Source organism: Rattus rattus, chromosome 18 (assembly GCF_011064425.1).
Source record: "Rattus rattus isolate New Zealand chromosome 18, Rrattus_CSIRO_v1, whole genome shotgun sequence".
Classification (NCBI taxonomy): domain Eukaryota; kingdom Metazoa; phylum Chordata; class Mammalia; order Rodentia; family Muridae; genus Rattus; species Rattus rattus.
Genome location: NC_046171.1, coordinates 21,722,095 through 21,746,444, shown reverse-complemented (window position 1 = coordinate 21,746,444; position 24,350 = coordinate 21,722,095). Strand labels below are relative to the sequence as shown.

Genomic DNA, 24,350 nt, shown 5'->3' with positions numbered 1-24,350 from the left:
CCAGTCTCTTCTGGCTTTTCAAATCTACACTGAGAAGTAAGAAGTGTGTTATTCTAATAGATTCGCCTTTATATCTTCCATCATCTCTTCCCCTTGCAGTTTTTAATATTCTTTCCTTATTTTATATGCTTAGTGTTTTAATTTTTTATGCCAAGAAGAATTTCTTTTCTGCTTTAGTATTTTTGTTGTCCTATATGCCTCTTGTAGTTTGATAGACATCATCTTCTTGAGGTTAGAGAAATTTTCTTCTATGATTTTATTGAAAGTGGTTTCTGTACCTTTAAACAGGCTTTCTTATCCTTCATCTATCCCTATTATTCTTAGGTTTGATTTTCTAATATTGTCCCAGGTTTCCTGGGTGATTTCTGCTGCTAGATTTTTAGTGTTGCATCTTCTTTGTCTGAGGTATTCATTTAATTTAGCCTGTCATTAGTTCCTGAGTTTCTCTTCTGTTCTTTCTATTCTGTTTTTGAGACTTGCCTCTAAGAGTCCTGTTTCTTAATTTTTTTCATTCCAGATTTTCCTGAACTTTAGTTATCCTCTTTGATTCTAATTTTACTTTCAGGTCTTGAACTGCTACATTCATTTTTTTCCCACTGTTTTTTTTTTTTCATAGATTTTATTGGGGAATTTATTCACTGCCTCTTCAAGGACCTCATCATATTTATATATAAAGACAATTTTTAAAAGCTTTGTCTTATATTTCAGTGATGTTATAAAACAGAAGTCATGGCTGTCTGTGGTAGGATTTCTGGGCCCTTGTGGAAACACTTCGTTCTGGATGCTATTTTGATTTTATACCGAAGTCTACTCTGGGTTTGGGAAGATTCTAATTCTGGTTTTTGATAACCAGTCTCATCATTGCTGGATGGTTGTTCCTTGATTTTGGTTGCCCTTTCTGGTTGTTAAAAGAGCATGTGACTGTGTGTTACCTGATAGAAAATTCTTATGGGATCCTGAGAGGTGTGACCACTGTGGGTAGTTAGTAGGTAAAATGTATTTATGCTGGGAGCTGACACTTGGTAATGGGGATGGGCTAAGAGAAGGGAGGCTGAGGAAATCCACAATTGGAAGGAAAGGAGGAATTCCACCAGGATCTGCTTAGTCCCTGGAGATGGGCACAGATAGTATAAAGGGGCTATAACAGTTGGACTGCTACAGAGTTTGCAATGGGACTGGGAAAGTCGATTTGGAGGAATGGAGGGAGAAGAAACAATCTGCACTTAGACTAACTTAGATAGGATGTGTTTGTTTGTTTCTTCAGATATTATCTATTTACTGTCCTTGAACAAGTACTCTAGTCTTTCTGGTCAGGGAGCCATAGGCATCCTCCTATATTAGCCTCTGAAGAACTGAGATTGGAATTTAACCAGACACTACCACATCCAGCTTTGTATATGTTGTTTGTGGGACTTGGCAAGACGAGAACTTTACTGACCAAGCTATCTCCCTAGTCTCTGGGGCTAATTTAATAGTTACTTAGCATGAAGTAGCCAGCAGTCTCTCTGAGGTGACAGATGGCCTGCCAGAGTAGCAATGTCAATGCATAACTGAAGTCAGAGTTTATACTTGCTTATGTGGTGGCCAGTCCCTTAAGAGCAGAAGTACAGATCTTTGGATAATAAATTGTATTTCCAGTGCACAGCTGGTAGGAAAGATGCAGTCCCTAGCTATATTTTCTACATTGGAAAGACTGAGCTTAAATGTTCCAGGGAAATTTAATACATCCTTTATTCTATATACTGTCATATCTGGTGTTAGGGAGGTAATGGTGTATAGAAAATATGTACCACAGCTAGAAAGGTAGATTTAGGTTCTGAAATTTACTGAACTGGGGAACCTGCTTTATGGTTAAAAATGTGGTTTTATCTTCCCTGAGTTCAGAACCTCCCCTTGTTACTGTATATGTGAACCACAAATCCCTGTGCTTCATCTAAAGACAAGGGAAAATAGTGTGACCAACAACACCTATGTTTGACTATCAGTCAATGACTTAATTATATATGGTGTTGTTACTAATGCTTTACTACCTAGTCAGCTGTTTTTACTATGCACTACAAGTATGCAAATGTTCACTCTAAGGTTTGATTAGATTTATGATCTTGGAATAGTCCATTAGCTCCCTTTCCCTACTTAGCCATGAAAGCTTCACTGTCAGATATTTCTAAGATTTGATTCGTTCTCAAAATAAAGTATAGAAAGGAGACAGTGTTTCTGATGTGCCATAGATTAGAAAATGCTAATTATTACAGTGAGATGCTTGAGTTCCATAAACTAATAGCATGAATAGAATAGGAAAGGTTAATTGGACCATTTGAAGAGGTAGGCTACCATAAATAAAAGCATGCGAATTTGTGTGTGTGTGTGTGTGTGTGTGTGTGTGTCTGTGTGTGTGTGAAGAATCACAACTTTTCATACTTATTGATGACTAGCCTATAACACCAAACCTTCTTGAGTTTTAGGAATGTCAGTGTATTGTCATTTATAGAACTGGCTTGCTTACAAATATGATCTTTAATACATACATTTGCTGTCAGCGATCTGTGAGGCTGGGCAACATAAACTCTGGCAAGATCACAATGAAAATGACTGCAAGTCTATAAGAAAGAGTAGAGTGATGTTTCTTGACAGGTTTTTATATTGTTTGGGAGTATGTGAGAGCTGAAAATATTTATATTAAAAAATTTGAATAGTCTCAGAAAAGATAAATGTAGCATTCTCATTCAATAAGAAGCGGTTATATTTTCTTAAGGTATGGTCACATTGGGTAGTGGAGTCCATATTGCAGCACAGTGATTTTTATTTTTAGAACCTTTCCTTCTGAAAGAACTTGAGATTTTTTTATGTTAAATATTGACTTTGGTTTAGCAAGTTTTTCTATTAATTGTGACTTGGTTGGTTGTAGTGATTTGGTTTAAAAAAATATCCCTATTGCTCAATTCCATTCAACTTATTTTTCAGTGGATATTATAATTTTTTCATTGGATTTTATTATTTTAAGTTACCCAATTTATTCATCAAACTTTAAAAGTTTGGTTTCAGGCTATTTTTATCTAAAACACCAAAGACATTGCACTTCATTATAAATAATCCTGCTAAACAGAGCTCAGTTTTTGCAGTAGTCACAGTGCAGAACATGTAGAGAGTACAGAGTTCTGGATTAGTAGTCAAAGTGTTGTGGAACAGTAAAACTGTATAGGGTGTTCATGACCAATACTCACAGTAGAAGGCTATTCTGGGCCAGTGTCGCAGTATAGAGAGTTAGTAGTCAAAGTGGTACAGGATGTTTGGAACCAGTAGTCACAGTATAAAATGGTCAGACCACTAGTGATAATATACAATGTTCTGGGCCAATCTTCAGAATATAGAGTGCACTTGGACAGTATTCACAGTGTAATATGGTCTTTCTGGACCTGGACTCACAGTTTAGAATGTTATGGACAGGAGAAACCTGGTAGAGTATTCCACATTGCTATTATGGAAGTTACAGAAATAGTTTCTGAAACCTTAAAATATCGTGTGTGGGGACTGTTTTCTATTTCATGCAATGCTTAGGGTTACCCCTAAAAAGTTAGTGTTAGGGACTCAGGCAGTCCCATAACATTGGACTATTCTAGGATGTAGTTAATGTTAAAATAATGACAAAGATGGAAAAATACTAAAATATGAGTAATCCCAACAATACATGCTAAATCAAAGGACTACGTAATATAGGTGAATAGGCATGCAATCGGCATATATTGGGAAAACAAGCATGGGAATTTAAAAGTAATAACTAAGATACATTTCATTTCTCATAATTTTAAGGAATCCATAGGAATACCCAGAGAGAGAGATAATAATAAGACTCTGTTATAGAACTAGATGAGTTTTTATAAATAATTCAGTACAACATATATAGCACAAGGAAATTCAAGCTTGGAGAATGCATAAACTACAAAACCATTTGGTGCCCAAGTGAACATTGAAAGTTTTATCTCTTGACTTATGGCTGAAATGCCTTTCTGTCAGTCTTTGTTAGTTTTCAATTACACATCCAAAGTCAGAACACAAACATGGGGAACTAAGGCCCCAGCTTATTCACACGTAAGTCAGTAAATGGAACTGGGCTCTAAGTCAAGAAGCTACCTGCCAAAAAATACTTTACTTAGGTCCATATCTGGCCTAAATCGGGTTCACAGCCTTGGGAAAGGCAGACTTAATAGGTGTAGATAAATTGGCACAACCACAAAGGTTAAATACATTCAGGGCTGAGATCCAGAAAGACCATTTGATACAAGTCTGCAAAAGTCATCAGTTAGAAGGTTATAAATCAAACTTCCTTCTGCCAGGCTTCTACCAGCTCCCTTCAGCCTCCGATCATCATGCTGTCTACTTACTTCCAATAAGCCGTGTCAAGGTTATATAAGTGGCAAGTGGATTCTTGACATACGTCATGTTTTGTCTCTTCTCTGACACAAGATGGAGAACTTGGACTTTGCTAAAGAGACAAGTAATTCTATATTGTCTTTTTGTGTTATTGGGATAAATTCAGACTTAGTCTTGTGCTTGGTTTTAGATGGTTTATGGAGAATATTTTTAAAAAAAATTAACTCACAAAGTGAAGAGTTTCTTTGGGGCATTTTCATGAATATTTGGTTTTAGTTGACTAATTTCTAGTTCTCTCCTCTTCCTGTGATTCCTCCATCTCCAGATCCCTCTTCTCTTTACATCCTGTTAGCCTCAAACTTCTTTAATATCTTAAATGTTTAATTATATTTCTCAACACTTCAAATAAAGCATATTTTTTTTTACCACATCTCAACAACCACTTTCTAGGTCCAAGGACTTTTCTCACATTTGCATGCCAATACACACATTGAACAGTTAGAGACTAGGATACATATAAATGAGAGAGATGTACAGTACTGACATTTCTGACCTTAAGCCTTATAATCCCATCATTTTCTTTTAAGCTTTGTGTTTTCATTTTGTCCTCCAGCTGAATGAAATTCCATTGTGTATATGTAATACGTGTTCATTTTCCATTTCTCAGTTGATGAACACCCAGGCTAGGTCTGTTTCCTGGCTATTGTGGACAGCGCAGGGATAAGCATACTCAAGAATCTTGCTTTGTTAAGAAGTAGAATTCTTAGAGAATATGTGCATTCATTGTAGAGCTGGGTCATATGGCACGTCTGTTTTCAGGGTTTTTGAGAGTCTTCTACACTGCTTTATGAATCAGATTTAACCATCGAAGTAAGAACAAATTCTTGTTTTAGTAGAATAAAAATGCAAGATTTAGCAGTCATTCAATCCAGAGGCTTATTCATCTCTGAAAAATTCCCTTAAGAATAACTATGTCATCCCCATTCTATTTTACCGAGATTGCCAATAATCATTGATTTCTTCTAAAATTCTTAAAACTCTTTGATGGAACATTTAAATCAGCAGGTTTTATCTTTTTAAACATGCTTGGTTTCAAACACGGCAGCATCAAAGGAGTCATTTAATGTATTTCTGCTTGATATTGGGCAGTAAATCTAAACCTACTTCGATTAGATTAGCATTCATCTTCTGCTCCTTATTTTTCCCTTTCTAACATGATAAATGTGGTGCAAAATGGGGCTTATCAGTCCCAACGAATCAAAGAAAATGATAGTTAAATCTCTAGGATCTTGTAAAAGGTATAATCACCATTTTAAACGTGAGACAACAAGCCAATAAAATTTCATTTTGGTTATTGCTTACCTATAGCTTTATATCTGTTTTCCCAATGAAGATCAGGACAAAGGAGCCGTAATCCACGGTGGCAAATGCCATAATGACAGTGTGTGTGCCGAGTACAATGCGGACAGAGAAGTTTATGATGACCTCTTCCTGAGAGCAGAAAATAGAGCTTGGGAAATCATTGCCATCTCACTAGGGAATCTCTGCCACAATCTTGCTGAGTCCAAAGGAATAAGTATGATTTCAAGGAAAGTAACTCTTGGAAAAGAGATAAGGACATCCCAAAGATAGGAGAACATAATTTTGTTTTAAATGATAAGAAAGGAACTGAGAGTCAGATTGGAGTAAAATAAGATAGCATGAGCATTGGAGAATACAACATAGTCAACAACACAGATTTTATTCTACAATTATTTCTTTTATATGGAAGCTTATAAAATAGAAAAATCACCAGAATGATGCTTTAGAAATAAATTTCTTGGTGAATAAAAAATAAAAGGGGATCTAACCTAGGAGAGAAATAGGAGTCTGATCCAGTGGTTCCTGTAAAAGAGATAATGACTTGAATTAATAATGTGAATTGAAAAAATAAAGGGGCTTATAGGATAGAATATATACATACTGATGACTTTGGATTAAATAACCTCAGACTAAGAGATTATTATTGCTGTAAGCTTTTGCATATAATTCACAGAATGAGTCAGAGCTGTTCTATGCATGGCATAACAGCATTCACATATACCTACATATCCCTATCTATATCTATGTAGATAACTGTCACTTTTAGACAGTTAAACAATCATCGTACTCAATTATAGTGGTGACAAAGAGCCATGGAGACATCACATTGGTCATATACAATTATTTAGACCTAGTACAGACAAGTTTGAGACGTAATCTATTTGTTCCTCACTTGCCCTAAATACTCCTTCCCTTCAGCATGTGTCTAAAGGATGGTCCTAAGGACTGGTAAGATGGATCAGTGGGTAAAGGCTCTTGCCATTTGGGACTAGCAAGATTATCTACATCCCTAAAAACCACGTTAAGATTACTCAAATATAGCCTGAAGGCAGAGACAGGTGGATCATAGGGAACTCGTGGACCAGTTAAGCCTGTACTATGCAAATCACCTACAGAAAAAGCATGAAAGACCCTGCTTTAAGCAAGAGGGAAAAAACAGAACTGATTTTTAAAAGTTTTACATGCGACCTCTTAAGTAAAATTTCCTTTAAAAGAAATCAAATAGTTTCAGTTTACCACGGAATAAATTCTCTCTGCGATTTAATAAGTCTTACCTAAATCTTGGAATATGGAAATGAGAATAGATGTAAACGTGATAGATATGCTTCCATGGATAAAATAGCTTGGAATTCAAATGACAGAATCCAGCTGATGTAGTTATAGACGAGTGGTTCCAAATGGAGTTGTTATTGCTTAAGGAAAGATGTGCAGTAAGAGTTAAAGAAGGAAGTGTCATAGAACCAGACTCTTATAGGTACCCACAGCAAGGCACTCTATGTGTGTGTGTTCAAAACAGATGTAATGAGAAGCAGATAGTTAGAGGGATGTAGGTGCAGCAAATTCTCAAGATGATAGAATATGAAACATAAGCTGGAAGGACGATGATGTCATCTTCATTTGCATAGTCTTGGACTGGAAAGAAAAGAAAGGTTTTAAAATATATCTTATTGTTCAACAGAGCAACACTTACTCTCAAAGACATAAATAATCACCATAAACTCAGATTATGATTGTTCCATGATTTTATGATGCCACCAAGCCTGAATACCTTCCACAGTTCTCTTTTTCACCATCTGTTTCTTACCGTTGTCTGTTCTTGGATATTAGTTTATAATTTTGATATGAATTCAGTAGCTCAAATTCTTTTAGATTTAGTGCACTGCTTCTTAGGGTATAAGAGAGTGCAGAGTTGTTTTCCATGAATGATAAATCTTTCCTGAACCACAAAACATTTTGATCAGACCAGGATGATGTGAATCACCTTCAGACCAATCAGTCATAAAGGGTAATGACCTATAACCAATCATGATCTACCCATGATGGCTGAACTAATTGCTGTAAGAAGAAAAGCAAGGATCAATGAAGAATGGACAAATAGCTACGAGACATTCAGCTAACAATGTCTTCCATGGGATACATTGCTGTAAAGATTTACCAAACAAATGCTTACTAATGTGCAAGACAAAGTTATTAAATAACTTGGAGAATAAAACTTTGAATCTTAGAACATGGTATGTTTTTCTATTGGTTCACAGGAACAATTGATGATATTCAGTTTCTGTCTGTGGTTCATAGACTGAAGAGTATCTCAGTTGGTTTTATTTTCATTTCTGTTTCTCTACTAAGATATATAGTCATAAACAGAAAATAGCTCTTTTGAACATGCCCATTTTACTGGATACTATATTATTAAAGTGCCTTTTTGGTTTGGCTACTAAGAAGCTAGATCTAAACTCTATTTCTTTCTTATTATAGTCAAAATAGTATATCAGAATACAACTGAATGAAAGGATGCAATTAGATGAGTAACCTTTAAGACAGACTAATTTATGTAGAAACCGTAAATCACTTTCCAATTTCAGTATTTGAACTATTATTACCATCAAATTATGGCCCTTGTGACACATGGCATGCATCATTGAAATGTCTGGGCCTCTGGGTTAAAAGCTTTGCCCAAGAGAGCAACTCTCTTCTCTCTTTGTGACCTCTGCTTTATCATTTTTTACATTTGTATATTTTTCTTTTATTATGATTATTTATTTATTTTACATTATTGTCACAGCTTACTCCCCATCTCCTTTCAGTCCTTTCTTCTCACCTCCCCAACCCCTAACACTCCTTATTCCTTTCTTCTCAGAAAAGGGGAGATCTCCCATGTATGTCAGCCAATCTTGGCATATCAACTTGTACTAGGTGCATAGTCTGCTGTTGAGGCCCAGGAAGGCCACCGAGTTAAGAGAAAGGGAATCAAAGGCAGGCATTGTATTCAGAGACAATCCTTGCTTCCACATCGAGACCCAGGTGTACAACTGCTACAAATGTGCAGAGGACCTGGGTCGGTCCTATGCATGTTGCTTGGTTGGTGGGCTCATGAGCTGACCCAGGTGAGCTGACTCTGTAGGTTTTCTTGTGATGTCCTTGATCCCTCAGGCTCCTTCAATGTTTCCTCCCTCTCTTCCATAATATTTCTTGAGCTCAGCCTAATGTTTGGCTTTGGATCTCTGCATCTGTCTCCATCAGCTGCTGGGTCAAGCCTCTCAGGGGGCAGTTATGCTAAGCTTGTGTCTACAAGTATAGTGGAATAGCATTAACAGTGTTGGGGTTGGTTCTCTCTCATGACATGGGTCTCAAGTGAGGCCAGTCATTTATTGTCCATTCCTTCAGTTTCTGCTCCATCTTTATCTCTGGACATTGTAGAGGCAGACAAAGATTGGGTTGAAAATTTTGTGGCTGGTTGGTACCCAACCGGAAGCCATACCTGATTGTAGAAGATGGCCATTTCAGACTTCATATCCTCTACTGCTAACACATACAAGAACTTAAGAAACTAGACATAGACAAACCAAATAATCTAATTGTTAAAATGGAGTACAGATTTAAGCAGAGTATTCTCAACAGAGGCGTCTCTAATGGCTGAGAAGTACTTAAATGTTCAACATTTGTAATCATCAGGCAAATGCAAATCAAAACAACTCAGAGAATCCATCATATATACTCATCGGAAAGGCTAAGGTAAAAAACTCAAGCAACAGCTCATGCTGGTAGTAAGGATGTGAAGCCAGAGGAACACTTGCTGGTAGCAGTGCAAACTTTTACACTCTATTGGAAATAAATATGGTGATTTCTCAGAAAATTGGAAATTGATCTTCCTCAAGACCCAACTGTACCACTCTCGGGTATATACCCAAATAGAGCCCCACCATGCTGCAAAGACCTTTGTTTAACTGCGTTCACAGCAGCTTTATTCGTGATAGGCAACAACTGCAAACAACCCAGATGCTGCCCCTCTACTGAAGAACAGATAAAGACAATGTGGTACATCTGCACAGTGGAGTTTTACTTAGTTACTAAGTGACAGTGACATCATAAAGTTTGCGGGCGAATGGATGAAACTGGAAAATATCATCGTGACTGAGATAATCTAGACTCAGAAAGACACACTTAGGATATACTCACTTAAAAGAATATATTCATCATAAAGTGCATGCTACGGTTTATGGACCCAAAGAAGCTATCAAGGAGGACCCAAGGGGGAATGCTTGAATCCCACTGATAAGGGGAAATAGAATAAGGCCTCAGAGGTGGATGGAAGGAGGGAATTGGGTGGGGGATGGTTGAGGATGGGAGCAGGAGGGATCAGATTGGGGAAAGACAGAGGGAAAGAGTACTGGAAGAGGCAACTGGAATGGAGGAGCATCTCTGGGATAAGCTAGAAAACCATGGCAACAGAAACTCCCAGGAATCTATGAGGGTTACCCTAGCTAAGACTTACAACAATGGGGCATATGAAGACTGTACTTATGAATGTTATGTTAAATAGATTTTTTGAAAGACTTATTTTATTTTAATGACTACACTGTAGCTGTCTTCAGATACACCAGAAAAGGGCATTGGAACCCATTACAGATGGTTATGAGCTACCATGTGGGTGCTGGGAATTGAACTCAGGACCTCTGGAAGAGCACTCAGTGCTATTAACCACTGAGCCATCTCTCTAGCCCAACAGTAGATCTTTAAAAAGAAAATGAAACTGCTAACATTGTCCAGTGTGATACACAAATGTGAAAACAGGGTCTCTTATTAGGTGTTGGGGTCTGCCAAGATATGCCCGCAAACCTAACACTTTTCAATCACTTAAGTCTGTTTCTCTTAAGCTGTGCATGGGACAGAAACAAACGTACAGCCGCACTAAGCATGCATATCTGAAGGAGAAGCAAAGTTAGAGACTGTCTACCACAGAGATCAAGGCACAAGCAGGAAGACTCCCAAAGTAAAATGTAACACTGTTTCAGCCTTGCAAGTCTAAAGGTAGAACAAAACAAAACAAAAAGCAGGGCGTTTGGGAAAATTTCAAAAGAATTAAGTAGTCATCACACAAGGGAGAGAAGACATTTTATGAGGCATTTCCTTGTTTAGAGAAAGTGTCAGTCCAGCGTGATAGCGAGTACAGTTTGTAGTATCGTATGACTTGAGTCCACCTCTTCCTGCCTAGATTACACTGCCCAAGTCACTGAAATGTTGTTTCTTACATTTATCAGATGCATTATGTTATTTGATCAACAAGGAAATGCTACCTACTTCACAAAGCTCCTATTGGTGTGATATATAAACTTTTATATAAATCCTGATGCATATGACCTTTGCACACAGGTTTGAAAAATTGAGCTATTATTGGAAGCTCATGTTTCCTCTTCATTTCAAGCTTTATGCTCACCCCGGTTAAAAGGGAATACTTTTCTCAAAGCCTTCATACTCAGGGAGAACGGCTCACTTGTCCGGCATATTACCACTGTCTTAGGACAATTCTGGGGAGTCAGTGTTGATATGTTTCTGTTTTTCACATCAAAACCAAAGCAAAACCAAACCAAAAATACCCTGTGGTTCAGTGAGAAAAACTGTTTGAATTCATCCAGTCTGCCTTGAGTCCTTTCTTAAGCTCTAGGCTGTACTGACTTTCTCCTTTGCTGCATAGGAACATGCATGTACTCACCTGATCTTCATCCTACCCTGTGAGCTTTCTTCTTTGACTTTACACAAAGCCAAAGATCAAAATGATTAAAAGCCACACATGCTTTCCCGTGTCTGCAACCTACTGCATTCTGCTGCCTGGGGATTAGTTCAGACACCCACTGCTTTGGGCTTGGGACCTGCTGCCAGAAAAGATTCTCATTTTCCAGACAGCTGCGAGGGCAAGAGCCAGCTGCTCCGAAATGTGTTTGAACCTCTTCCCTTCAATGAGGAGACAGCTGTACTTATCTATAGAGAGGTTCTGGAAGATTGCTTTGTTTTATAAGACACTCCAGGCAAGCCAAAAGAGATGTCTGATTCGAAAAGAAACTAAACTCGGCATCAGAACTTTCTAGTATTTTTCCTACTGTGGACAATTCCGAGGCCCCCCGATATTTTCTCAGATACGAAGTAAAATAAATAGAATGTGGTGATTTGAAGGACACCTTAATTGTTTTCCTCAAGGTACCTAGCATTTTAACTGACATATTCCATGCTTCCCGTCTCAGATAACAGTTCTATTGCTCCAGGCTTCCCTTGGAAACATTTCCAAAGACGCCTTCTGTCTCCTTAGCTGTCAAACCTCTTGCTCCACTAGATTGGATCAAGCAATTATGATATGAATTAGTAGTAGCACTGCCCATCCTAGATTGAAACCACTGATTGCGGGGATGTGCATAATCTCTGAAGGCTAGACTGGGCACACACATGGTTTCCAGGCCTATGAGACTACGGGTGCTCGGGGACACTAATGAGACATGGACGAACCCAAAAAACTGGCACCTTTAACATAAGTTTCGTTGATGCAGATTTATAATGTTCATGCATTCAAAGTGGTTCTTATTTTTAATAAATATTACAGTTTCCTCTTCAATTAGTAATAGTGGGTCAATGTTATCATTTATGGGGTTGTATTAAACTATAGATAAGCCTTAAAGACTATGGAAGGATTAAGTCATAATGTAGGTATATAAAAAGTACTTGACAAAATGACATTTTACTTAAAATATAAAGAAGTACTCTGTAAAACTCTGTATAAATGATATATGAATACTTAGGTGACAGTCATGTAACATAATTTATTTATCTCTTTATTTTTGTAGCTCCAGTTTTAAAAAAAAATACCAGCCTTTTTAAGGGAATCCTGAGCATGGCTGACACATCCTAAGAGTCATTTAAATATATAAAGGTCTTAGAAATATGAAAGGCTATTCCACTTGTTCCTATCTGTGTATAAGAGTGTATGTGTCTGTATGTGTCTGTGTGTGTGTGTGTGTGTGTGTGTGTGTGTCTGTGTATATTTGGGTGTATTTATGTGTATATATTTTATGTGTATGTGTGTGTGCATCCCTGTGAGTATTATACATGTATATTTGTGTGTATATTTGTGCATATGTATACTGTGTATCTGTACGTTTTTATATGTGCATGTCTGTGTGTACATGTGGTATATGTGTGCATATGTGTATGTGTACATGTGTGTGCTGTGTGTGACTTTATATGTGTGCATGTATATGCATGTGGTGTGTGTATATGTGTGTATGTGTGTATGTGTGTATGTGTGTATGTTTGTGTATCTGTGACAAAGCTAATAAAGCTAGCTGCTTGATTTGTATGAACAATATTGACACAATATTAACACAAATGTTAATTTTAGGTTTTCAAGCCCAGTATTGTAATCAGTAAAATGAAAAATCACACTTCAGAAGGTTTGGGGGATTAAACCAGAACAAACCTCCCAAAGGAAATAGAGGGAAATGCATCCTCGGGCAGAAATCCACTGTCCTTGTCATCGTGCTTGGCAGGAATTTTTCATCGTCAAAGGTTCTGTCAAATGACTTATGAGGGTTACCTAATAGCAGACAATTGTCAGACTAGTGGTAGACAGTCTTCCACTTTGAGTATGTCCCATGGTTTTGCAGTCTCCATCTTCTTAGCCCCAAAGAGTGTGGCAGTGTGCGATGTGACAGTTGGCTCTGGGCAGTTTTGCCTCCCAGTAGTTCCATTTCCCATATAGCCCCATTCCTACATTAACTGGCCTTGTGAAACCCTTGGAAGGGTTTCTGTTTTCTTTACTGGACCTGGAACGTGAACTGTAAGGCAGATGTCAAGCAAAGTTGGTATCATAATGTTTCCAGAGACGCCTGAAATACAAGCACATGGTATTGAGACAACAATAGGGAAAAATCCCCAACCACTACACCTCCAATATCAATGGTAGGGAGAACTGAACTATTGTTTGATCCAAATTCCTGTCCTCCATGTCAAATTATTTGACATTTCAGCTTATAAAATTACATTTATGAGAAATTAATGAACCCAAATAATCAATACCAAAATGAATGTTATCAAACCCTTCTCATGTAGCATTGAACATTTAGCAGATTGGGATACATGTATGCTGTTTATTACAAAACTTGTACTCTTGGAATAAGATATGTTTCTCATTTATAGCCACTGACCTGTAATTTTTAGGAAGGATGCTAATGGAAAGCTGTGAAGTTGAAGCTTTGTGAGAAGAGTATTTTTAATAGGCCCTAAATTTTAAATGCAAATAATCAGAAACTTATTTGTCAGTGATTCATTTCTTATTATAGCTTCTAGAAAATTCCTGGTGAAATCTGAGTATAGAAAAATCTAGGAATCCTTTATAGTTTCATGGGAGAGTACAGGAGAATGACCAAAAACATGAATGATTGTGGCTGTCTTGAAAAATATTTGGTGTCATCTCTACACATATAGTTCTACAACTCATATAAATAACATATCATTTAATTGTATGCCCAGTATGCACTATTGATCATTTCAAATAATAGCAGTACATAAATAATTAACCATTATTTCTATTTGTGCTATATTATTGTCTTATGATAAATGTAAAGTTAAAGGAGATAAAGATTACCATTTTGACCATATAAAATGTCTCTAGAGCTATTATTATTTGGAAAAATCAGTACCTCCACTAAGCATATGTCTTTTAAAAAAGAATTCATTCTTATTTTGTGTACATGTTGGGGGACAGTACCGGCAGAGTCCAGAGAAGGGCATTGTGTCCCCTAGAGCTTGTGTAGGAGGGCACTGTCAGCTACCTGATATGAGTGCTGAGAACCAAACTTTGGTCATCTGCAATATCAAATATATATATGTTATAAGGGTAATGTTTCATGTCCCAACAGTAAACTTTCTCCTACTCTTAATGACCTTGACAACTTAAATCTGGACATGCACCTCCATTTTAACTGGCTTTAACAAAGCCCTTACTGAAGTTGCCTAATCAGCTAGCAAGGCTGTTTAGCATTTTTGAATACATTTGGAGGAAAAAAAAAGGAGAGTACTTTCAATGGGGGCCATTCTTCAGATAAATCTCTTTGGAGACAATAGAATGTGTTAAGCAAGTGCTGGGATAAATGAGATGCTCAAGAGGGGTTTATGGTGGATTGGAAAACATTGACTTTGCTCATGTATTTTTGCTGAAAAAAATGTATTATAGTATCTTGCAGTGTGTGGTAATCGTGTTTAGAGCTTAGTCTACAGATATCAATGGCGCCTATAAGTTGGAAACATAAGAAAGGGATCTTTAAATCTTTTAAGATGCAGTTGCTTTATGTACTTACCACCCAACACATGTGCATGTTTTAATAAGATCTGTGCTGATGTCTCATCCAAATTCTCTAACCGAGTCATTTAAGTCAGAGTAAAAAAGGCTTTCAGAGTCACAGGACTGTGTCTTCCCGCAGGCTTCAGTATCTAGGCAAACAAATTAATTTAAATTCTTTTTGAGCATCAGAAAAAGTATTTGATTAATCAGGATTCCATTTATACATTCTAATGGTTAAATAGGTCTTAGGGACTTCCTTGTCCTGGAGGCTATAACTAAAGTTGTTTACAGTTTTGTTTTTTATGTATGTATTTATGCAATGTTTATTTATTATGGTGAGGTGTGAGAATAGCGAAGGAATTTAGAATCAGCTGTTCCCGTTCCTACCTAGTTTTTATCTAGCTTGGAAGGAAGTGTTTGCAGATTCCAGTAAGACGCGCCTCTGTGTGGCAAACATTTCAGGTTATATTTGCCAGCAGAAGCCTTCAGTTAATGCAAGTGATATATAATAGAGATCCTGTTGGCCTGAATTTTAAAGTCTGGTTGGTTTACTCTCCTAGGCATTGGAATGAGTCAATAATCTTGTACCGCACAGGTGATTTTAAGGACATTTTGTTCAATAAGTTGATTGTAGATGCCAAAGTCGTGCGTTACCTCACCCAAATTTACCTTTGTCTTTACACAAAGAGTTCTACCAAAGCCTACTCTTAAAATAATTTTTGTGAAATTAGATCTGAATAGAAAGGGTTTTAAATAATGTTTGCAGGCATTCAATTGCACATATTTATTCTCGATGAGTAGGCCATAGATACTCCTTGGGTACAGAATGAAATTTTGTTCCATTATTTAGACTTGCCTTTGCCATTGCTTGTCATTTGGCTAAGAGCTCCAAGGTGCTCATCTCAGCACACATAACACATGGAGCTGAGTAGCCTGCAGCAAGGTCTGGAAGTTATCCTCATACAATAACAGTATTCTATGAGCAAGTGCCCTAATCTTTGTTTGCAAAGCTAGTCTTCATGCGCTCCAGGAGGCATAATTTGTCCTGTGTTTTGTCTGAGTCATGTGAAACAGAAGGTTTTTTATAGAACCAATTTCAGATCTTAAAGTCAAATGATTTTTCAGAAACCAAGCTAAGAGTTCATAGTAGCACAGGTAGGGACTTACTGATTGAGTGAAGAAGGAAGACAAGCCATCCCCACACCGTGAGGCCTGGGTTGAACTTGAACTCCCTTCCTATGCTCCCTGTCTAAAGCTACCACTTACATGGAGAAAGCAAAAGGAAAGGAAGTCAATGTAGCCTATCCATGGTAAGATTGCAAAATCAAAAGGAAGGTAAGAGGAAGTAAGGTTTTTGGAGTGGTAAGGTCAAAGCCGCTGATGTAAGCTTGAATGGCAGGTGCTCTTCTTTTATAGAAGAATCTATGATTGTGCAGAACCGATAAGACAAACGCAGTGATTTCATATTTGAGGGAAGGCCATTCTTCAGCATCCTGAGCTATCATTGCACTCACTGGAAAAACATGTTTCTTTTTCTGTTTTTGTTTTGTTTCATTTTTGTGTGTTGGATTTGACAAGTACCATCCATGTTGTCTAGACACCATGGGGTTATTTTATTAGTTCTTTGGGAAATCCACTTACGAGGTTTGGCTTGTATTCACTGTTCCCAGAACCACCTGCCTTCCTGCTCTTTAGGAGCGAACATTCTGCAGTCGATTATTTTCTGCACCTTGACCAGTCATGACTCTCAGTGTTTGTCATCATCAACTGCACAATGGAAGCTTGTGAGTTTGGTCTAATGCTGCTTGTAGTATGTTAATGTGGGTCCCCCAAATTGCATGAGAATGGGCCTGTATGTTGGCAAGTAGACTCTGAGGGACCCCTGTCCCCAGTTGGTTTTGATTGGGAAATAAAGATGCTGGCAACTAATGGCTGAGCAGGGAAACAGAGGTGAGACTTTTAGGATTCCTGGGCTAGGAACCAAAGAAGAGGGGAAAAGAGATCTGCCATGCAGAGAGTAGGAGTTAAAAGATACCATGCCTGGGAAGGTGCGGGACAGAGAACATAGCCACCATGTAGTAGCCAGGGTATCAATGCCCAAGAGTTCTGCATGTCTGGGTCTGGGGCAGCCAAGGTGGAATATAGAATTTAGTGAGTAATAGTTCAGGAATACCACAGAGGGGTAAATTAGCCATGCAGAGAATAGGAAGTGGCCCAGCCATTGAGCTATGTAGGCTGATGTAATTATGCAGGTAAAGGCATGTACAAGATAGAACGAGGCCTGTCATTGGACGAGAAGGAAGGATGGGTGGGAGAAAAGTTTTAGAGGAGGAGGAGACTGGAGCAACATGAGAGAGCAGTGGGAGAAGCAACATGGAAACTGACATAAATGATACTCACCGTACATCTCTACATAGATACAGGTTGTTATGAATGTTCTTAAGGGATGGATATATACAGAATTTTTTGTGTCTAGATGAGCAAACTATATCTTATGTAGGTGGGTGGTTTATATCCTTGTCAATTGGTTGTAAGTTAATTGTGTGGATGTATTGTACATTGAGCATTAAACACATAAATCTGGTTGTTGGGTTCCAGTTTGTGAGTAATGATTTCACTGGGTATAGGGAGTGTGAACAGTTCATGACAGGAAGCCGTGCAAGGCTATAGAATGCTTGGGGCTAGCATGGCATGGGGCCCACGGAATGCGATGGTAACAGGCACAGTAACAACCCACTGATGGGACAGTGTGTGAAAGCGGCCAACAGAGAAACAGCAAGAGCTCGCGGATTCCATGCATAGAGTGGGAATTCATGGGACCGGGTTGTGAGCCTTTTTAAATTTTACCACAACAGAGCTGTTTAAGGCTATGTGGGTTTGTACTTCATTTGGGGCGGGTAGTGAGGAATGCTGCTGCCGTCGGGGTCAATGAGAGTATTAATTGGATACTGCTACAGAAACTTCTCTGATGAGGTCTGAGAGGTGCCTCAAACTATAGATTTAGTTATAAGTTATTGGGAGCCAACTTAATACTATAGCCATTTAGCAGAATAATAGTAGCAGATCCTCATCCATAGTCTATGTCCTGTCTAGCCATAGGTTATTACCCTGATAATGGCTCATGTGGAATGAGCTTTAAATATTTCTGATTGGATTTCCAAACATTTGTATAACAGTGTAGCAGTGGGCATGTCTTTCCAATCCAGGAATTCTCATAGCTCACAAAGTTCTCAGATGAGGGAAATTATTGATTTTTTAAAATGTCTGGTAGTGTTCATAGCCCATCCCAGCATTATGAAAGCTAACCAGTTGGGATGAAGCTTCCAGGTTAGTCTGAGCTTGATCTTTCCTGTTCTCTTTCTTAGTACAGGCTATCTTCAGGCAAAGGGTCTCTTATCATCAAGTTCGGGAGGGCAAGCAAATGCATTGGCAGAAGCTTATGATGTTTTGAGGTCTTAGATATCTCATTGTCAAACAACTTTGAAAAAGGACTAGGCTTTTAACGAAACAATTATAAAAGAGATTTTATTTTGCAGTCTGTTAGTTTTTTATGACTCATGCTAATCTATTTAAAATTTAGTAGTTTTATAAGGCTCAGTATAGACTAACAAATGCCTAATGGCCTCCAAGAGCTCAGGTGCTCGCTGGCCCGCCATATTAGCCAGTCAGTGAGTTCTAAATTCAATGAGAAACTCTATATCAAAATATACGGCAGGGAGTAATACAGGAGGAGGATGACACCCGCTGTCTACACATGCATGCTTGGGCACACATACACACAAACAACAAAACAACAGCAATACACAGACACACACCCCCTCTAAAACACTTGTGAGGACTTAAAATCCTGTTTAGTATTTATCAAGCATTTGCCATTTTTGCCTTGTACAGGTTTTACAGCTCTGGCTTTAAGTTTTATATATAAAAGAGAGAGAGAGAGAGAGAGAGAGAGAGAGAGAGAGAGAGAGACACACAGATAGAAATAATACATGTAAAGTATAGATACATGTGTAGTAGTTGCCAAATATCACTGTCTTTAAATTAATATATATTATAATATTATTATATAATTATGTTATAGAATACATTCTATAACATATATGAATATTATATAGATATGTTAAATATAGTATGTTAAACATATATAATATGTGTGTATATGCATACATATACACATACATACACATACTTGCTGTTATCTTTTTAAGGATCTCAGGCTCGAAAAATTATGGAGCTAATTAAATTTTCTTGCGAGGAAGCATCCAGACATACCACTGCCCCAGGCACATAATCTCATCTCCCCACTCTGCCTCACTCATTTATTCTGAGTGTGAGATGAAGCTCTGTGGACAGCAAAGGTAGAGCACTCAGGCCAGCAGCTACTGATGAGTTTCAGTAACCATACAAAGCCGGTGTTTAAGCCCTAGCCCTGACAGCTCCTCTCAGAGAGGGGGACAGTGGAGGAGCATCTCCCCATGTGAGTTGGCTGCAGATGACAATCTGCCAAACTGAAATAATTGAAAAGCACTGGTTGTATAAAAACAAATCGACTTGGCTTAGCTCCGAGATATGTTGAAAAATTCTAGGAATGCCACTCCACTTTTATTTTCCTGAGCGTGTTTACATGAATAGCACCCTGAAAATTTAACAAACAAGGTCATCTGGGGAGAGGTATTTTTAGCAATTTTGTGAGTACATCTTTATCATTTAGCAATTTGCCAGTTTTCCTAGGTGCAGACGTAATGCTACTTAATTATTACACACTCTTGGCAACTACTCTACTGGCTTCTTATATGTATTATTTTATCTTTAATAAATATTTTCCCCTGGGTTAGCTGATTTGTTGGAACTTTCCCAAAGATACCAAAAAGGAAATCTGAACTTTAAACTTAATTTCATTTATTTTCTCCATTCTTTTTATAGCAGCAGTCTCCACAAGAAAAATCACATCTCCATGTTAAAACAGAGACTCATTTAAGTGTGATTATTTATGAAATACTCAAAAAAATGATGTTTGTATATGTCTCTACTTTCAAGTAGTGTGTGTGTGTGTGTGTGTGTGTGTGTGTGTGTGTGTGTGTGGTGTGTGTATAGCTTCCTTGCAAAGAAAAAGAATTCAATCCAAGATACAATATTAAAAACAAACATGAATATATTTACACATCACATAATTTTTAAAAATAATAGGATGGAAATATGTAAATGATTCCATATCGATGTGTAAAATAAGTGTTTGCCGATTCATATTTTTGGTGAACGTAGTGTCACTGTCAGCATCCATATCCACAAGTCTTCTAGTAACGTTTCTCTTCCCTTACAGTTGGACAGTGTCACCTCCCTGATCCAAGCAGCCAAGAATTTAATGAATGCTGTAGTGCAAACAGTGAAAATGTCATACATCGCCTCCACCAAGATCATCCGCATCCAGAGTTCTGCAGGGCCCCGGCACCCAGTTGTCATGTGGAGAATGAAGGCTCCAGCTAAAAAGCCCTTGATTAAAAGAGAGAAGCCGGAAGAAACATGGGCAGTTGTCAGAAGAGGCTCCGCCAAGAAAAAGATCCACCCAGTTCAAGTCATGAGTGAATTCAGAGGGAGACAAGTTTACTGAATACCGTCATCCACTCTAGTGCCCATTTCTGCACCCCAGGCTAACCACACCGCTTTATTTCATGGTTCATTGGTTCTTTAATTTCACCAAGTTTAAGAGTTAAACTCCCAAATAACATAAAACATTGGGGTTAAGCCAGTCTGTAAGATGTGTGTTTGGGATCCTGCCATTGTTGACCCTATACAGCCAGTACAACCTAGTTACCTGACTGGGAGTACCTAGGGAATAAAACTCGTGGGCGTCCTTTACTATTACCTCTCACAGGGAAGAGCTTACGTTCATTACAAAATGAACGCAAGAGATAAAGTGACTTCTGATTACCCAGAAATGTCTGCACCCATGCGTTCTTTATCCAGGAGGAGGAAGACCATGTCATAAGCTTTGCACTCGCATTTCACTAGACACAAAAGAATTTATCAACTATTTTTTCCCCAAGTAGTATCCATACTTTCTTTAGCCCACCTAACCTGCCATAAATGTGTCAGTCTTGCGATGGGAAATTTTCAGTTTCTAGATATCACTACCCATCATGAAAAGGTTAGGTGCCTGTAACCAAATGAGTGGCCAAGTTTCTTACTAGAATTTAAAAGTCAGACACGTTATTCAATAAGTGTTTTGATGACCCTCTGTAGGCTGCCATCTTGGACTATGATGCATGTATCTTTTATTTTTATGGCATTCAGAAGTTCTGCACTCTTAGTATCGGATCCATCAGAGCACACATGTAGCGCTATCACCCACTGGAGAAAGAGAAATGGGTTTTTGCTTATTGATTTGGGGGAGGGAGGGTGGTACTGTGTTCAAACAACAACATTGCACCACAGTCTAGTCAAGCACATTCTAATCCTAAGCTACACACTCAGTCCTTCTGTTAGACAAATAAGACATTGAATTATAGCAAAGAGTTAAGTCTACAATCCTGGACAAACAAGGAATGCTAATGTCTACACCCATGCATTCATGATTCTAAATATTCTCTTTGTATCCAATTGAAACTGTAATTAGACACCAGTGTGCAAAGTATTTTAGCACTGAGAAGAATCCACCACCTAGCAACTCAAGCTGAGTTCTATGTCATGACTTTGGCATCTTAATAACCACCTTTAAATGAATAACATTAGGTTATTCCGTATGTCTATAAGTTTATGATGGAATCATTAATGGTCTGACAGTGTGGTTCATAATGGCTGTAACTCCTTCTTTTCCCTCACTTCCTCTTTCCCCCCTCTCTTTCTTCACAGGATACTATATATAAGTTGTATTAGAAGACAAAGTTTCAGTTGACAATGTTACAAAGGATCATTTTTCCATTGAGTTCACTTTACTGTATGAGAATTCTGGTAAAATTGAAGCTCTTCACTGTACAACCCTGCTCTTAAAGAGTCATTTTGACACTTGATTGATCTATTAGGATTTCCATATATAACACAAGTTGATGTAAGGAGGGCTACTTGTGCATGAGGCAAGTAGAAAAGTAAATGTTTGGGGATGCATTGCATATGCCCTTGAACAAAACAAAATCAGAAAAGCAGAAAAAAAAAGTCGGGCAAAGCTATGAGGTCAATGTTCACCCTCCTTTAATAAATTAAATTATTTCATTCTTCCAAATTGCTGGTTGGTTGCTTGGGATCTGAAGGTAAACTTCTTAGGAACTGGGGGAAGTCCATTCGTTTCTCCCCTCATCTTGTCCATAATACTTATTCTGGACAAAGTGTCCTTTCCTGATGAGAAGCAATAAAGGAGATTAGGTCTTCGAGGCAGTGCTGGCTTTCAGTGCTTCCTGCACTATTGAGACAAATAGAGAACCACTATCACTGAAATGCTACGACGGTGTTCTGTACTCAATGAAGAATGATTTTAGCAAGAATTCTTTTGGGTAAAATGCAGATTATAGTTTGGGGAGCAATGAACTATCTGAAAAATACACGAGCAAAACCCACTGCATCACTAGCTTTGCATACCAGGTCCTCGCCTTCTATAGATGAGAACTGTAAACCTTCTTTGCAAAATGCACTGTTCCTGTAGCCCCCATACCACTCTCCTTATATTAAATTTAGCTTGAATTATTGGAAAAAATAGCAGAAATCATTTTAAATAATACAAACACCAGATAACTTTACCCAGAAATGAAATATAATCAACGCCTTGCTTTGGTACAGAATCCTAGGTGAGCTCAAAATAGACAGCTATAATTAAACAAAACAATAAATTTTCGAAGTGGTGAATACTGAGGGTGTAGGTTTTGTGGCAATCAAAGGTGTGATAAAAATAAGAGGCATAAAACCCAGAAGGACATCTGTCTACCTGCGATGCACCTGCTGCAGTGGCTGCATATATTTGGATTCAAACATTAGGAGATGCAAGCATTATCAGAACAAAGAATGTATGGAAGGGTGCAGGCAAATGCATACAGTACAGAGCCCAACTACGTAATTCGGACCAATGAGTCTTTTTTCATATACATATTTTTATATAGCATGGAGGTTTATTACTTTTGATTTTACAGTATTTTTCATTCCTATTCGATTTTTCCCTTGATTTTAATCCAGCCATATTACCTGCGATATATTTTACTACAATTTTTCTTCACTAATTTGCTTATTCACTATGCAGCTTGATCATATCCCCCTCCCTCCTCTCGTCCCAGTCCCACCCTTATACTCCCTCCCCCACTGCTCCTTCCTTTCTTTGAGATTGGGAGACCCTCTTATGGGTGCCCACACACCCTGATATATCAAGTCATATCAGGACTAAGTCCATCCTCTCCCACTGAGGCCAGACAAGGTAGCCTAGTTATGGGAAAGGGATCGAAAGTCCCACAGCAGAAGCACAGAGAGAATCAGAGTCCAATTGTTAGAGTATTCACATGATGAACGAGCTGCACATCTGGTACATATGCATAAGGGGCCGAGGTTCAGTCCATGCTCAGTCGACGTCTCAGTCTGTGAGCCACTATTTGACTCTGTTGGTTTTCTCATTCCCTGACCACTCTGACTCCTCCATATCATCCCTCCACTCTTCCACAAGACTCCCCGAGAGCTCTGCGTATTGTTTGGCTGTGGGTCTCTTCATCTGTTTCTATCCACTACTAAGGAAGCCTCTCAGGAGACAGTTATGCTAGGGTCCTGTCTGCAAGCATGGCAGAATAACATTAGTGTCAGGGGTTGGGTCTCAATTTGGGCCAGTCATTGGTTAGCCTTTCCCTCAGTCTCCATCCTTATCCCTCCTTTTCTTGTAGACGGAACAAATTTTGGGTCAAAGACTTTATGGTTAGGTTGGTGTCCCCCTGTGTCTTTCCTATAGGGGAATGCTGGGAAATATTTAGTGGGAGTAATAACTTGATGACTCAGTATATACATTTTGAAATCATATAACATGCTAGCGAGAAATCATCTGTCCCTTTCCTTGAATTAATTTCATTCCATTTACACAGAAAACTGCACTTGAAAAGAAGTTTGTACTACTGCAAGGATAAATCCGTCTCTGCCTGTATCATCACCAAGTGTGATGTCAGATTCAAAGTAGTAGAGATTCAGAATAACTCAGAAACTAACTCATGATGCCAAACAAATACAAAGACTAGTAACTATAAATTCCTTTTATTAACTAAATTAAATTATTAGGTTCTAATATTTCTTTTTATTAAGGTTTCTGGACTGTTTTTTAATGAGTTAGGAAAATAGGAAG

The 24,350-nt window shown here is 38.1% G+C and overlaps 1 protein-coding gene across 1 annotated transcript in view; it reads left to right on the top strand.

Annotated features, from left to right (window-relative positions):
- Ctnna3 (catenin alpha 3) overlaps positions 1 to 20,797 on the top strand; it is a 1,495,245-nt gene extending 1,474,448 nt beyond the window's left edge. Inside the window, exon 18 of the mRNA XM_032888434.1 lies at positions 20,376 to 20,797. Within this exon, the coding sequence (XP_032744325.1) occupies positions 20,376 to 20,663 (288 nt within the window). The 3' untranslated portion in view covers positions 20,664 to 20,797. The remainder of the gene's footprint in view (positions 1 to 20,375) is intronic.
- Positions 20,798 to 24,350: the final 3,553 nt, after the last annotated feature.